At 48.2% G+C, this 15026-nt stretch overlaps 1 protein-coding gene across 5 annotated transcripts in view; it reads left to right on the forward strand.

Moving 5' to 3' along the window:
- The window catches only part of SEC31B (SEC31 homolog B, COPII coat complex component), a 32973-nt gene extending 19400 nt beyond the window's left edge, over positions 1-13573 (forward strand). For 4 of the 5 annotated variants that reach the window (XM_040562742.1, XM_040562741.1, XM_040562740.1 and 1 more), the window contains 11 exons: positions 474-619; positions 1250-1423; positions 2038-2226; positions 3066-3276; positions 3665-3991; positions 4659-4697; positions 7566-7618; positions 8847-8993; positions 9422-9538; positions 10897-10968; positions 11726-13573. In XM_040562742.1, coding sequence (XP_040418676.1) covers positions 474-619; positions 1250-1423; positions 2038-2226; positions 3066-3276; positions 3665-3991; positions 4659-4697; positions 7566-7618; positions 8847-8993; positions 9422-9538; positions 10897-10968; positions 11726-11905 — 1655 coding nt within the window. In that variant the 3' untranslated portion in view covers positions 11906-13573. The remainder of the gene's footprint in view (positions 1-473; positions 620-1249; positions 1424-2037; positions 2227-3065; positions 3277-3664; positions 3992-4658; positions 4698-7565; positions 7619-8846; positions 8994-9421; positions 9539-10896; positions 10969-11725) is intronic. The other variant, XM_040562743.1, reaches the window with a different exon arrangement.
- Positions 13574-15026: the final 1453 nt, after the last annotated feature.

Genomic DNA, 15026 nt, shown 5'->3' on the forward strand with positions numbered 1-15026 from the left:
ACAGGTCATCTAGTACAGACCAAAGTATAGGGCAGGAAAGTTGCCCTGGCAGTGGCGATAGTGAGATAGCTCCAGATCACCCTTATCTCCTAGCTTTTGCTGAACATTGATAACTAACAGATTACTTGTGGTCTCTGATACTGGACACAACTCTTGCTGGGAGTTATCCACACCTTACTGGAAAAAGAGCGTTGGAGATTTGGCAATTTAATCTGTTATTTTTAAGGGTTTTCCCTTTTATAGCTCAGACATACAAGAATTGATAGATGTATAAGAAATAACTTCTCTTTTCAAACCAATTGACTTTGGTATTCCTTAATGATGCCAATTTTTCTGTGTTAACCCAGAATTAGGTTCAGATCAAAAGCTGGCAACGTCTTTTCATGCCAAGCCAGAGTAAGAGAGGAGCCTTGGTGTTTATGAGCTCTTCAAAAACTAAGTGTTAAATGTTGGCTGTGTTTCTTCCTTTGTAGACATGCTGGGTGCCCGCCTAGAGTCAGAGGGAGATGCAGCCCTGTCCAATGATGCCTGCCTCTGCTATATCTCATCAGGAAATGTGGAGAGGTTGGTGGAATGCTGGGTAAAAAACCATGAGACTTCGTCACCCCTTGCCCTGCAGGTACAGGTGCTATGATGTTGGTTTGACTTCTCTCTAGGCCAGTCTGGTAACCCTAATCTGTTTGCATCATCACATCAAGTGCGGAGTAGCTGGCTTCCGAAAGAAGTAGCTGGCTCCTCCCAGTCATCAGCCAGCAATGCATATATCCTTGTATAGATACAACCATTACTTTGATTTCTAGGAGTTGGAGGAGCTTTGAATAACTGAAAACATTCTGGTCTGTTTGTCAGCAGTAGTAGTTTTTTCTAGTGAATTTCTTCTGGTATGGTTTTAATCCTTTCTCTTCCAAGCTGATATCTCGTAACTCCTAGAGTTACAGGAATAATTTCTTAGTAAAAAGATCACAGCTGATTGGAACTTCCTTGTGGTTTCTGATTTTCTTTTTTCCCTTACTGTAAAAGTAGCTGTGTCAGGATTTGTGTTCTGGATCGTGTTTTTCTCCATAAAGTGCACCTGAAGAAATGGTCATCAGTGGTAGTGTCTGGTGCCAAACGGAGTAATTTCTGTTCATGTTGGACCCGATTTCAGCTGAAAGGGAAGAGCCATCTGGCATTGTCTCAGTGTGAAATGGCCAGTAAAGCAAACCGGATTCTGAATGGTCCATTTCTCCCCCTCCCCCTGCCTGTTCAGGATCTCGTGGAGAAGGTGATGGTGCTGAGCAGGTCCATTGAGATGCTCCGAGGCACAGCAGGACCAGCGCCAGGCCCTGTCTTGGCAGAGCGAATCACCCAGTATGCAAGTCTTCTGGCGTCACAAGGATGCTTGGCAGCCGCAATGGATTACCTACCCAACAGCTCTAAAGAGGTAAGTGAGAAACAGGTTGTGTGAAAGGTTACTATAAGGGGAAAAATGATACTTTCCACAAGAGAGCTTTGGGGTTTGGCTTGCATCAGGACTTAGGGTTTTACCTTCATTATGGTAACTTGACAGTAGAGGTTTGTTTTTTTTTGTTTTTTTGTCTAAGACCATGGCATTTGACATCTTTTGTTTGTTTCTTTGTAGTGCCTTTGATTTGGGGAAAAGGAAGGAAACTTAAAAAATGTAATAAGGTTCCTGGAGAGCACTGGTGGGAAGTAGCTTTCCAGGGAAGCTGTGTCTATTTCTGATACTAGCTGGTAGAAGGGAATGGGGAGGCCAGCTTGTAGTTTGAAGCAAATCTGTCCAGTGGTCAAATGAGAGTGGGGGTTGGGGAGAGAACACCCTAAAGATTGTGAGAAGGAACAGGGAGACCTCATCTGTGAGGGGATAAGTCCCAGAATTTGTCACTTGCGGGTTTTTTTCCTGGTGGCTACTGTGGAAATGGCTAGCTTTGCAGGCTGATGCTCAGTGCTTTGGATCAGGGTCTGCTTTGAATACCACCCCAGTAGCTTCCATTTGAGGCTCTAAAGGCACTTCTCCTAATGCATAGTTTGTTCCAGCTCCTGATCGAACAGCTCCGAGACCGTCTCTTCCACGCTCAAGGAGGGAATGTGGGTGATCAGCAGCCACCCCCTTTCCCCTACACTCGTGTCAATGTAGGTGTCATTAAACAAACATCTCCAGCAGCCAAGAGGGGTTCCACCCCTGAAGGAGTGGCCCGCAAAACAGGTCCCAAACATCCAGAGAAGGTAGGCCTTAAATTCAAGTGCTCATGGCTTGGGGAGAGGGAGGAAGGCTGCTGGGTTGGCGAAGGCATGTGAAGTAATATGAGATGGTGCAGACTGCAGGCGTTGAGGATCTCATCAGTGATATTCTTCCCTGAAGCAAACACAGGCTCTTTGATAATGCAAAAGTGGGCTGTATGGCTTCTTTTCACAAAGTCCTGACCCACATCTAGTCACTGAGGGAGACTGCTACAAGTGCAGTGATCCACTGCAACTTCTAATGGAGTCTGAGATCTCACATACTGAGGGAAAACAGGGCTGTCATTCACTCTCCTGTGCCACCTCACCCTCAGATGTCAGTAAAATTAGTGCAGTATGGCTTCGTCTCAGTTCCTTGCTCAAGAAAACTGTGTTCAAGAAGTTTTGCATCCAGTTTCCTTTACTTCATTATTTCTTCATTATTTCCTCTGGTTTTGCTTCCAGGAAGTGACTATGTGGAAGTTGGTTCCCGAGGGCAAATCCTTGTGAAAGCCTGGGAATACTCTGAAGAGTGTGTTTCCCAGCTTCCAGAGCAAGCTATGTGATGGGAAAGGAAGAGAGGGTCATCAAGTCGTGTGCCGGCAGAGAAGGAAGCACCCAGACTTGTGCTCTTTGCCTTCTCCTGCCAAACACAGTGACGGTTTGAGGGAGGTCCTTTGTGGTCCAGGTAGCAGTCAGGCCTTTGATCCAGTCCATCCAGAGCACTAACAGAAGCAACAGCATCTCTTGCCTGAGAAGTGACAGGGATAGAAAGTACATCTGTTTTATGTATGTGTCCTATATGTCCTTTAGCCATTTCAAAGTCCTTTGTTTTGTAACTGCAGCCCAGCTATCAGTCACTTACCCCTTCGGCACCTCCTCAGCCTTCAGTGCCTTCCCTCTTCGCGCCTCAGCCAGTGCCAGCGTTGTCCGTGACACCTCATCATGCTGCCGCCCCCCAGGCCAGCGCTGGTCTGCAAACAGGAGTCTATTCCAGAGGGCCCCCGTACCCACAGTACAACTTGGGCATGGTTCCAGCGACAGCTTCAGGGCCAGGTAAGCATTGTCTGATAGTTGTGTCTGTTCTCCAGGTGTTCTGTAGACTTTCATAGACCAAAACCTTCAGCAGAGATGGCTGCTTTACCTCTTTCTCACAGGTCTGTTGTATTTAAAAAGAACAAGTCAGCTGTCAGAGAAGCTTCTCAGTGCTTCTGGCGTACCTAGTTCTAGTAACTGTTGCTGCACTGCCACTGTTGTTAAGCATATATAGGGATCCAGGAGCCACTGCTAACTTTTTGGCAGGGTTTTACTGATGTAGCCTGGGTTATGGGGGATACACTAGGGCATGGCTTGGAGAAGGGAAGACTTACTAGGATGAAGGAGAGCACCAGGAGTAGACTGAACACGGAACGAGTGATGCTGATGCACTCTTTCTTATTTGTAGCTCTGTCACAGTCTCAGCCATACAGCCCAGCGGCAGCCAGACCTGGTGGTCCTGTTTCCTTCCCCAGCCAGCCTCCTCTGTCAGGACAGTCCATGCCCATGACACCTCCTGGTGTTCTACCACCTGGACCTGCCCTCTTCACTCCAGCCTCGGTCCCATCGTCTCAGCTTCCTGCAGCTTCTCCTTTCCCTGTGGCAAGCCAGTCTCCTCTAGGTTTCTCTTCAGCACCGTTCAGCTGCCCCATGAACATGGGTTACCCTCAGGGTGGTCCTGGAGCTCCATCTACTAAGCCCCTGCCAGCAGCCAGCCTTCCTCCTCCTCCCACAGGTAAGTACTGCTTGGGTGACTTGCGTGTCCAGAACACTCCTGGAGGCAGTTTGTGGTACATAATGGACACAGGCCTTCTGAGCTCTGGTCTGTTGCCTTAAAGGCTAGATGTGGGATTCTCTCAGGCTAACCTTACAGGCTCATTGTGCTGAGGATTGCGGTGGTGGTGGAATACAGCAGTGATGACAGTTTCAGTCAGGCTGTTCAGCTTCTCTGTCCCCCAGGTTGTGGTTACAAGATGCTGTCTCTTCAGGTTCCCAGTGCAGCCTTGAGTCATCATTCACTCTAGAGGCATCTGATCTGACTGAAAGGGTGGTAGTTCCTGGGGAATTATTGGCGGAAGGCTTGTCGATCTTATCCTTGCTTATGTAACTTAAATGAAAAGTACATTTGAAATGCTGGGGTAGCAAGGCGGTTCTTCTTTGTCCATAGGATGCCGCTTGCCTAGCTTCAAGATAAAATTCCTGTGTGCTGCGCTCTGATTCTCCTCATTGTTTCCTGTTGCGATAAAATGTTTGCCAGGGAATCTCTTCTGGTTTCCTCTCTACAGTGTACTAAGGCTGTGCAAGTTCCTTCTGAAAAGCTATCAGGGATAGTAGTCCAGGGATGTTACTTGCTGAGTAAAAGCTGTTGGTGATGATGACTCCCACCCTGCCTTGATTTTCAGGTTTCTTCCCTTGGCTAGATCCCCGCATGGATCATGCAGGTAGTACACAGAGAAGCCTCCAGAGCTGTGGGGGAGGCAATGTTGCTGCTTCCAGTGAAATGTGGGGTGTGTGTGCATGTTTAGTATGCATGCATGCATGCCTGCTCCTTGCTGTTTGTTGTTTCCTTGCATGTCTGGAGAGCTGTGCAACTAGGGTAGTGGATATACTTGTCCTGAGGACTAGTGACAGTTGAGGATGTTGCAAGTGAAATGAAAACACTGTGCTATTACCGATGAGTTTGGGTACAGAAGACAGAGACTTCTTCCTTCTCTACTTGCCTCCAGTCCTGGAAGGATTAGAGTATTCTCAGTCTCTGTGTCCCTTTGCACAGCTGCTGGGCCAGCAGGATAGGGGAGCAGCCCCTGCTCTTTTCTTGCTTCTTTGGACAAGGAACAAGCCAGTGGCTGTAACTCATCTCATGTTTTTTCCCTGTTACACTCCCAGCCTTGTGCATGGCTTTACTTGTGCTTGTGCTCTCCCCAGGTAGGCTGGAAGAGGTGAGGCTCCCACATGGGCAGTGATGGAACAGAGTTTCCCAAGCAGAATCTGGGGGCTCTATTCCAAGGGGAAATAGAAAGTCCTCTTGGCTTTTGTTACAGGACAAGGTTTGAGTGTCAATCACCATCTTCTGGGGAGAAGTTGGACCGTAGAGCTTTTCAGACTGGTGCTTTGTACTGATGTATCTCCTTGGGGTTCACTGATGGCAGAAAATAGGCATCTGCCAGTCTGTGCTGTCAGTGGGTAAGGCTTGATGTCTTAGTGGGGTGGCTCTGCACAGTGGCTGCTTGTGCCAAAGACCATCTGCCAGGCACAAAATAGTACCCAGGGAGTCTCAGCTTTGTTTAGGAAATCTGAATACTGGGTACCCACTTCTACCACCTAGCAAGCCTCACTGTGTAGAATAGGACTCCAGAAAGGGAGTTGTCCATTCAGCAGGGAAACAAAAGGCCTCAATGCTTGTTAAAGCATATTCCAAGGCAAGGATATCAAACACTTCCTCAGGCTGAAGATGCCCTGTGGGAATGCACTGCTGGGAAGTTTGCTTCTCCTGGCACCGTTTAGCCTCAGTTAGTTTTCATGAGGAGTATATGGCGTGCCTGGATCATCAGTGCAAATAGGCTTCCCTGAGAGTGCTTTCCTGCCTGCTATTGCCCTGGTTTTGATGGGTACTGGTTTTAGCCTGGAAAGGGACTGTAGGATCACTCAATCTAGCCAGACTTACTTCATTTGGAAACTCCTGAACATAAGCTTGTCGAGAAATTCTCACTAGCACAGTGAAGAGAGATCTTTGCTTGTAGAAATCCCATGCTCTCGGTGAGCATCAAGGGCAGGGTGAAGGACAGTAACGTGTTGGCTGATCTCCTGTCTGGCTAGGATAATCCCTGACTTCATCTTGTGACAGTTGTTTTTTTTCTAGGACAGGCATTGCTGGAGACTGCTGCTATGGAGTGTTCTTTTCAGGGTTGCTGAGAAATTGTCTTTCACAAGTAGCAGAGGCAAGATAGCCAGGGTTTTATCCCACCAAAATGCAGCAGGTTCCTGTTGTCTCGTGTCTGATGATTAAGTGCCTGGCTTAAAGACTATAATTTAAATAGCTGTTTCCTGTGAGGATTCAAAGTGCCACTGGGCTGGCATAGTGCCAGGGACTGCTAGGCCACAAGCTCGGTGGGGGCCAGCAGAGTTCTAGGGCACAGAATCCCCAAGCTAGAAATAAGTGCCAACTTAATTAAACTACTGATCCAAACTCATCAGAGAGTGAGTCTTGAAATCATGGGAAAAGGGAGGGCAAAAAGAGGCTGCCAGAGTTTTAATAATAAAGGTAATTAAAGTAATGAAGCACCTTTTGCATCTTTCCCCTGTGATTTTTTTAAAGCTCAGTTGAGGATCAGTGGCTCATTAAGCGTGGCACTGAGCTCCAGCAATTTTGATATTGCCCCATAGAATTATGCCACTTTCTCACAGGTTCTTCCCGTCTTGTGGGCCTGAGGTTATTAATACTGGTGTGACAAAAGAAGCACTGGGGTTTTGTCTAGAGATCCAGGTACCCTTACAAGACAGCCATAGACAAGGTAGTTGGAATTTGGCTGTAGCAAAATGAAGCGTGGTTGAAGGTCTTCTGATGTTGTGTGGTATGATGGATTTCTAATCACCTAGTGTGAGGTTCAGGGCTAGGTACCACTGACTCTCTGCTGAGACACCCTTCTGCTCCCAAAAAATTTGCTGGCCAAGTCTGTTCCTTTCTAGGTGGGAAGCCAGCAAATTTTGGTAAGCTGTGTTTCTGTGTATCCTTTTGGAAAGGGAAAATTTCAACCCACCTCTAAAGTCTTCCCCTATCGCAGTAACCTGCACCACTGTGGACTTCCACAGTGAGGCACTCCTGTAAGTGTTCATGAGAAACCCTTTCACCCATAGAGTAGCCTTTGCTACATAACCACAGCACTAGATTCTCTGTTTGGGGAACCCCAGGAAATCCCTGATCCCACATGCTGGTCCTGACCAACGTCCAGCCCTGACTCTGAGGCTGACTTCTGCAGCCTATGCAGAATGTGGAAGTCTTCAGGTAGTTGAAGAAAAGGCTTTCTGTGTGGGTGTAGAGGTGTACCAGGACAATCTGATCAGATGTCACCTCATGAAGCCTGTGCACATATTCAGATGCTCAGAATGTCATTAAGAAAGCAAAAGGAAATCCAGAGCAGTTCTTGGGTCTGTGAGCTGAACCTCAAATACCTCAGCTGAAATGGTCTGAAGGTGCAGTGATGGGGGAGTTAGAGACATGGGCCCTTTGCTGATGGGAGTTCCGAACCATGAATTGCAGCTGTGGCCATCTTCTCCAAGTGTGACATCTGTGTATTGTTCTCTCTTGACAGCTCAGGAATCTTGGACCGATCCATCTGTAAGAGGAGGCCTTCAGAAGAAAAAGGTAAGCTTTCAACTAGAATGTGTGTTGGTTGTCTTTTAGCCAGGGAGCTGCATGCAAAAGATGCATTCCTATAACTGCTCCTTGTCACACTCAGCACCTCTCATTCCATGTTGATCTGCCCAGTCCTGCACGATACGCAGTACTCGGATTGCAGTCTAAATCACCTTGACTCTTTGCCATCCAAAATCACATACCATTATCCAGGGTGGCTGTTTAGTAGCATGATTATGTTGTCTGTGGTGCTGCATCTTCTCTCAGTACTTCCCAGGCTGACTACAGTCACCTGTTGCTAGAAATACAGATTTAATCATATCCCCTTGCCCACACACCTTTTTTGATGCAGCTTGAAAGATCATGCTAAATTAACACCTGACTGTTGGGGGCAGCATTCCCCCTCAGCATGGTGAGACCCACAGTGAATTTCCTTAGGTGCTGAGATGGCACCTTCTGAAAGAAATTGGGACAGGTGTAGCTTTGAGCTGTGTGCCACGTTTGCCTTGCTGCTCTCCACCTTGTAGTGAATGCAAGCTGAGCTATTTTGCAACAAATGCTCTCAATACCCCATTTCTATTACTGCTGCCTGCTGGCAGGTGCAATGAGAAGCTTCTTTGGCACCATTCCCGCCCCCCACTCCTCTTCTTTAGCTTGGAAGAGACTTCTCGCCCTTTTTCTGGCAGCATAGCTGGGAACCTGCTTCAGGCTGTGCTCACTACAACAGGATTAGCCTCTAGTTAAAGCCATCTCCTTTTGATCTAGCCCTGTCAGAGTGAATCTATCCTGACTCTCTGGCTTAGCAGGGGCATGATGAAGTGTTTGCAAGAGGATTCTCCCCCCATGTCGTGGGATTTTCTTCAACACTTGCTCTGTTGGACACTTTACTGCTGCTAATCTCTACATTCAGGACTCGTGCCATCGCAGAGCCAAGGCGGCTTTCTGAGGACCAGTGCTTTCAGGGGCAACGGATCTCTTTGATTGAACAATTCCAGAGGGGTTTTCTTGCTGTTGCTTTGGCTGTTCATCTAGGATGCAAGAGGAAGGGCCCCATGCTCTTGAGTCGGGGGCTTGAAAGAACAGGGATGTGTTACACATCTTGAGAACTGGGCTCTCTGCAAGTTAGAAAGGATGTTGAATTTGACTGTTGAGAGTGTAATCAACCCTTCTTCCTTGGATTTGTTTTTTTGTGTGATTTTTTTTCTTTCTTTTTTAATCTTTCTTTTTTTGCTGACAGTTGCCTGAGAAATTTACTCCTCCAGCCCCCATCACAGCTCCAGTAATGAGCCTTCCCACTGAGCCCCAAGGGATCCATCCTTCGCTCTCCAGGTTGCAGGAATCTGGCCAGTCACCTCCAGGAGCACCGAAGGAAGGCAGCCTGCAGGTATCCAGGGAAAGCGTGGTGTTCCCCAGCCACCAGCTCCTTGTCAAGTAGAAAAGCAACTTGGCTTTTGAGATTCTTGTTGCTTGGCAGCTGCAGGGCTTATGCTTGCTCCTTTGTCCTTGTAACGTATCTCTGCCTGAGTGTTAGAGGAATAGTTAGAATTGCTGCCAGGGTGGAAAATGACACCTGGGTATGGCTGGGAGGGAGGGAGGCCAGACAGGCTGTCAGCCTGCTGAGAGTTGGGAATCCTCAGGGGCCTGAAGTTGCACTGCAGTCTGAAGATGATGATATAACTCAGTGCTTCCAGGTATTCTCTGGATTTGCCAAGGGGTGAAATCCTTTTTGTTCATAGTTGCAGAAGGGGAATCTGTCTGCTCCAGCCTTTCATGCTCCTGTTGTATTCATTCAGCTGCTTCTGTCTCTGGCAGTATCACCAGCTACCTGCGGAGAGAGTTGAGAGGAAGGAGTTGCCTCCTGAGCACCAGGGACTGAAGACCACCTTTGAAGGGCTGGTGCAACGCTGCTCGGCTGTTGCCACTGATCCAGTAAGTCCTCCCTTTTCTGGCCTTCGGTTTTTTTGTCCTCACTGACGTTTGACTGCTATGTACTTTCTTCTTTGGTCACAGTAAGAGAGGGAGAGTCTTTTCCATTTAGCCAGTTAATCTCTATCTGCCTCCTTCACTTAGGCCATAGGATTGTCCATCTCATGGGATCTGAGATGTATTCTCTAGTGTTTATCCAGTACTTCTCATTGCCTCTTTGGAACAATGGTTCTGTCCTCCTGGCTCTTTTCTCTGAGGAAAGCAGAAGGAATGACCCAGCTAATTCAGCTTCCTTTTTCACTGGCTTGATCTGCAGATAGTTTCTGCAGAGCTGGTATTGCCAGCCATCCTCAGAGCTTAAAGGGAAAGGCTGAGATATCCTGGCTGAGAGAGAAAGCCAGACAATCTTTGTGTCTGAGTCACTGAAATTTCTCCATCCCAGCTCCTGGAAGGCTGTTGGCACGTGTGCTGCATAGCATGAATGTGTCAGGCCAGGCTGTGTTCAGAAGCAAAACAGTGTTTAACACATCATGTTATGTTAGGCTGTAAGGTCTTCCCAGACCTTGGGGCTACCGTGAAGCCTTCCAGGTGACTTTACTTAGTAGGTGTTGGGAAAAGCACTGAGCCCTGACTATCAAACTGCCCTGGAGTCAGACAGCTTGTGTGTAACAGTAGTTTCAGCATGTTTGCTGTGTGCATCCTGGGAGTGCAGTGTGTGTAGCAATTTCTGGGAGATAACCTAAAGGTTCCCTGTAGGGATGGAAAGACCTGTGGTTTGGGCTTAATATTCTCTAGCTCTAAGTTGACATGGAAGTTGTGTGGCTGGATTGGTACAGCAATACAATGCACCTGAGCTCCTAAGCGTGCCAGGCCTGTCCCAGCATTGCCCAGAGACAGGTATTTCTATCCACAGTATAATGATAACGTACCTGTGAGTGGATTATCCACGGTGAGACCCCAGTGTGGTCAGTCCCACCAGATCTTCAGTACTCTTGTCAGTACTCAGATCCTTTTGTTGGTGGCTGCCTGGAGTAGAAAGTATATTCCCTCCTTTCTAATAGTTGCTCTGTCCTGTAGTCTGCAAACACTGTTAAAAGGGAGAAATGTCTAGGCTGGGAGATGAGAAATGGGAACAAATTCCTGTCTTGGAAAGAGAACATGTGCATAAATATGTGCACAGTGAGGTCGTGGCTGGTTGTATCAAAGTCTCTGGCTGTGATCTGTCTGGCAGAGGTTGTGATGCTGCTGAAATGCAAGGTGCTGTACGAAGAATAGAGGGGAGGGCTGAGTAAGAGCAAACTGATACTGGAAGCAGTGGGTTTTAATCCCTGGCAGAGCTAGCATTGCCTATTTCACTTTAGAAAACTCGAAGAAAGCTGGAGGATGCATTGCAGCGGCTGGAGACTTTGTACGAGAAGCTCCGCGAGCAGGCGGTAAGTAGGTGCCACCATTCCCTGTGATTGAATTGGTTTCCTGATCCCACCTCTGTACTGGGCTGTGGGCCTTGGTGTCCGCCTCAGTATTTCCAGCACATATCCTCTTAAGAAAGCTAGGGGTTGCCGAACCTTACAATGTTCCTTTAATCCAGCCTGCTTTATACATTTTTTTTCCTCAACCGTGGCCCAGAGATAATGTAAGGAAAAGCTGGGGAGGTATTTGCAGGGTGCTTTTCCCTCAGGAAGTATACTGATAAATAGACAGGTTCCAGATGGGAATGGGCAGTTGTAAAGGAATGTTTTGGCGGTGGTTATTAAGTGTGAATCTAGTGTAACCTCCAGCTTGAAAAACTGAAACAGCTGATGCCAATTGCTGGAGGGTTATCAGTCAAGGGAAGAATCCATATAACATATATTCTTTCCCTGAGTGTCCATATTATGCCTGAACAGAGACAGGATTCTGTGCTAGATGGACCTTTGACCTCCACAAATACATCAGATATTCAGTTAATGCTGAAATGTCATTACTTAGGACTTGCATTCACTGTAACCCAGCCTGGGTATTGGTTTAATGTTTGTTATGGGCTGGGAAACTGAGGGAGGGAGCAGGCTATTCCTCCTGCCTGTGCTTGGCTGTGTAGGTGCTGCGTTTCGCGAGGATTAGGTAGAGAGCAGGAGGGAAGGGTATGGAGGGAGGTGGGGGCCTGTGTAACAGTGTTGGGCATTCTGACTCATTTCTACTCCCTTCCCACAGCTCTCTCCAACCATCCTCATGGGTCTCCATGAGATTGCCCACTGCATTGAAGCTAGGAACTACCAACAGGGTCTCCTGGTTCACACCCAGGTGGTGAGCAGCAGCAGTTTCAGTGAGGTGTCTGGTTTCATGCCCATCCTGAAAGTCCTCATGACCATTGCTGGCAAGCTGAATGTATAAGGTGCGAAGCAGCTGGTGCAGTGCACAATGAGAGCTGGTGGACTCCCTCACCTGTCGATGTGCTGCAGGTTGTGGACTCTCCTTCTGACTCTGGAGAAATAAGTCTGTGCCAGCGCCTGGAACTGTGCTGAGCCAGCATGCCTGGCCCCATTTGCTCTCCAGACAGCCCACTGGACTGTGGGTCTCCTGGAGGCTGTTCTCTCCCTGCTATTCCCCCAAAGCTACTTTCCAACCCAGGGCTCTCAATTTCAGGTTTTCCAGGTTACACAGATTCCCCCCAGAACTGCTCTGTGTAGTCTCCTCTTCCCTGTTCCCCCAGCACGAAGGGGAAACTTCCTCCTTCCCAGGTTGGCGCTGCTTTTCAATAAGAAACAAACAGGGCTGGCAACCTCGGGCTCTATTCCCTGCTGCCTCAGTGACAGCTGGGCTCCCTTGGGACATAAGCTGTGGTGTCCCTGCTCCATTGGGCTGCAGTCAGGATCTCTCCTCTGGTTCCTCCTTTAACTTCATTCTAATCTTTGACTTACCTCTTGCCCCTCTGTTCCCATACCTGCTACAACTACGGCTTACTACAAGCCTGCTCTGGGCTAGCTTTGGTTCTCTCTTTCTTCTTCACCCAGCCCTCTCTTCTAGAGGGTAAACAGGAAACCCAACTGTCCCCACACTATCCAGTATCCCTTTTCCCCCCTTAAGCTGTAGGCTTGAGCCTTTGTTTCAGACCCAGGACTGGTTTCACCCTTCCAGCTCCTGGGACTCCCATTCAGGAATGCTGACAAGTTGGGCTGCCCTGTGTGCTCCTCCCCTGAGCCAGCAGCATTGTGTGTCTGGGCTAAAAGCTGCACTGGCTGGCTGGCCTTTTTCACTTCCTTTATGCTGGCACGGTTGGCTTGTTGCCAGCTGGTGTTATCTAAAGGCTTCCTACATTGGGATTTCTGGGCAGTCTAAGGGCTTTAGAAGCAGCAGGGGTTGTACAGGTCCCTTTAAGTATCCCCTTGAGCTACTCAGACTGACCCAAATGCAAGCAGGAGGAGACAGCTCGTTGTTCCAAGCGTGGTGTGTTCATTCTGCCTCTGGCAATGGGTATTTGTGAAGGTTGTTCTCAAAGGCCTCTTGGCACCATGCTGGTAGAAATGTGCTGCAGGAGGAGGCATTGTCAGGTCCCAAGGACGTGGCTGTACTGAAGCTTCTCCTCACTGTGGCATTTCCTCTGGGGGTAAAATAAATGAATGAAGCATATCTGTCCTGCAGAAGAAATCTGGGAAGGTAGATGGAATTTTAGGGCACATTTGTGTCTTTCCCTCTGTTCCTCCTCCCTTGTCTTCCTCTCTCATCCTCTTTCATGCTAGCTGGGCAGCGCAATCCTTGGACCCTAGATGGGAGCGAGGCTTCTTCCCAATGTTTGGCTGCAGCCAGCCCCTGCTTTCCTCTGCTTGCTGCTTGAGTGGTAATGCCATCGTGGGTCTGTGGTTCAGTGACTTACACGGATCAGCCTGCTCTACCATGGGACTTAGGAGGGAGGGGAATCAGAGAAGGGAGGGAGAGGATATGTCTCATCCTCTCCTTTCCAGGTCAAAGTGCCTCCTTGTTGCTGCTGTGTTCTGTTTCTATTGCTGCACTTTGATGCACTGAGAGATTACAGAACAGTGAAATAAAAGCTGTGTTTTGTGATGCTTCCAGCGTTTTTCATAGGCTTGGGCCTAAAGACAGTTGCCTGTCATGTCTGGTTACAGGGGGACTTCTCTCAGTCTTCAGGGCCTACCACTGAGTTCTCAGCTCAAAAAATGATGGCAAACCAGATCATGGGCTCTGCAGGTGTGGGCAGCAAGCATCCTGGTTTGAGACTTCAGGTCTTACCTGCTCCACCAGGCTGCAGGATCAGAGAACTGTTCTTCAAGACACCTTCCTCAGTTGTTACTATCCTTCCGCATCACATACAAGAAGGTCCCTGGGATGCTGGGGTTCCCCTAGGGAATCACAGTGGTGTTGGGGATTTTACACTTGGCATCAGAAGTTGGAAGGAAGGAAGTAAAGAGAGCCCTTGATGAGATCCTTTTCTGTTAGAAGCCAATGTTATGCCACTTGAACTAGCAGGAGGATCTGACCTTCTTTGTGGAAATCAAATTTATACCGTTGAATTGGCAGTTCTTGCCATCAGTTAATAACTTCTCAATCTGTTAGCTGATTTCACCTAAGTTTTTAAGAAGGTAGGAAGGCTGAGGTGGGACGGTACTGAGATAAAGAGGGAAGAATCAAAAACAAAATAAAAAATTGTTGCCAGCTGGCTAGCTATTATGTTTGTACAGGCCAGCCAGTCAGAAGACATGAAACTGAAGTACGAAAGACTGTATTACCTGTCTTGGGATTGGGATGACTTGGGAGGAAATAAAGGTTGAGAAACACTGGTTGGTTGGGGGAAGATTTGGCCACTGTTGGGAAGGGACCATGGTTTATGAGGGTTCTGGGCTATTAGGGACACAATACACACATTCAGGGAAAAACAGCCTTTTTAAATTCTGCTTGCAGGGGCAAATGCCAGGTGTAGGGGAGCCTTGCAGTGCTGTGCGAGCAGTTAGCAACCACTGTGGCCTCCCAGCTCTGCTTCATCGGGGGAGATGCAAGCTGATCTTCAAGGGTTGCATTTGTGTTGTGACCCTTGGATTCTGCTTTTCTGGATCTAGTTGTGGTACCCTGTGCAGTCCAGCCTATTTGCTTTAACTCAGGCCACTTGTACCACTGAGAAATGAGGATTTTTTCCATCTATTTCTCAGATGCGTTTGACTTCAGTTTCCTCCAGCACGCACTGCACCTGCTATCCCTGGGTTCATGCAGAGACTGCCTACTTACCATGCTTTTGCTCTAAGTCCTTCCTGCTTGTCCCCTTTGTCCCCCCGTTGCTCAGTTCTGTTTCAGGTTTATTCCAGTGAGCACTGTCCCTAAAACTCTTGGTATGGAAACCAAGCAGGTGGTAGTGAGGGGACCTACTCGAGGGGCTCGGAGAGGCTGGAGGCCAGGCCTCAGTCTCTGTGGCCCTAGTGCTGTTTGCTGCCTCGGAGGTGCAGTTGGAAAGCACTGCTCCAGGTACGGCACTGTCTGGCTGCTAACAGCTTCTGGTTTACAGACA

The sequence above is a fragment of the Cygnus olor genome, chromosome 7, assembly GCF_009769625.2.
Source record: "Cygnus olor isolate bCygOlo1 chromosome 7, bCygOlo1.pri.v2, whole genome shotgun sequence".
NCBI classification, from domain to species: Eukaryota; Metazoa; Chordata; class Aves; order Anseriformes; family Anatidae; genus Cygnus; species Cygnus olor.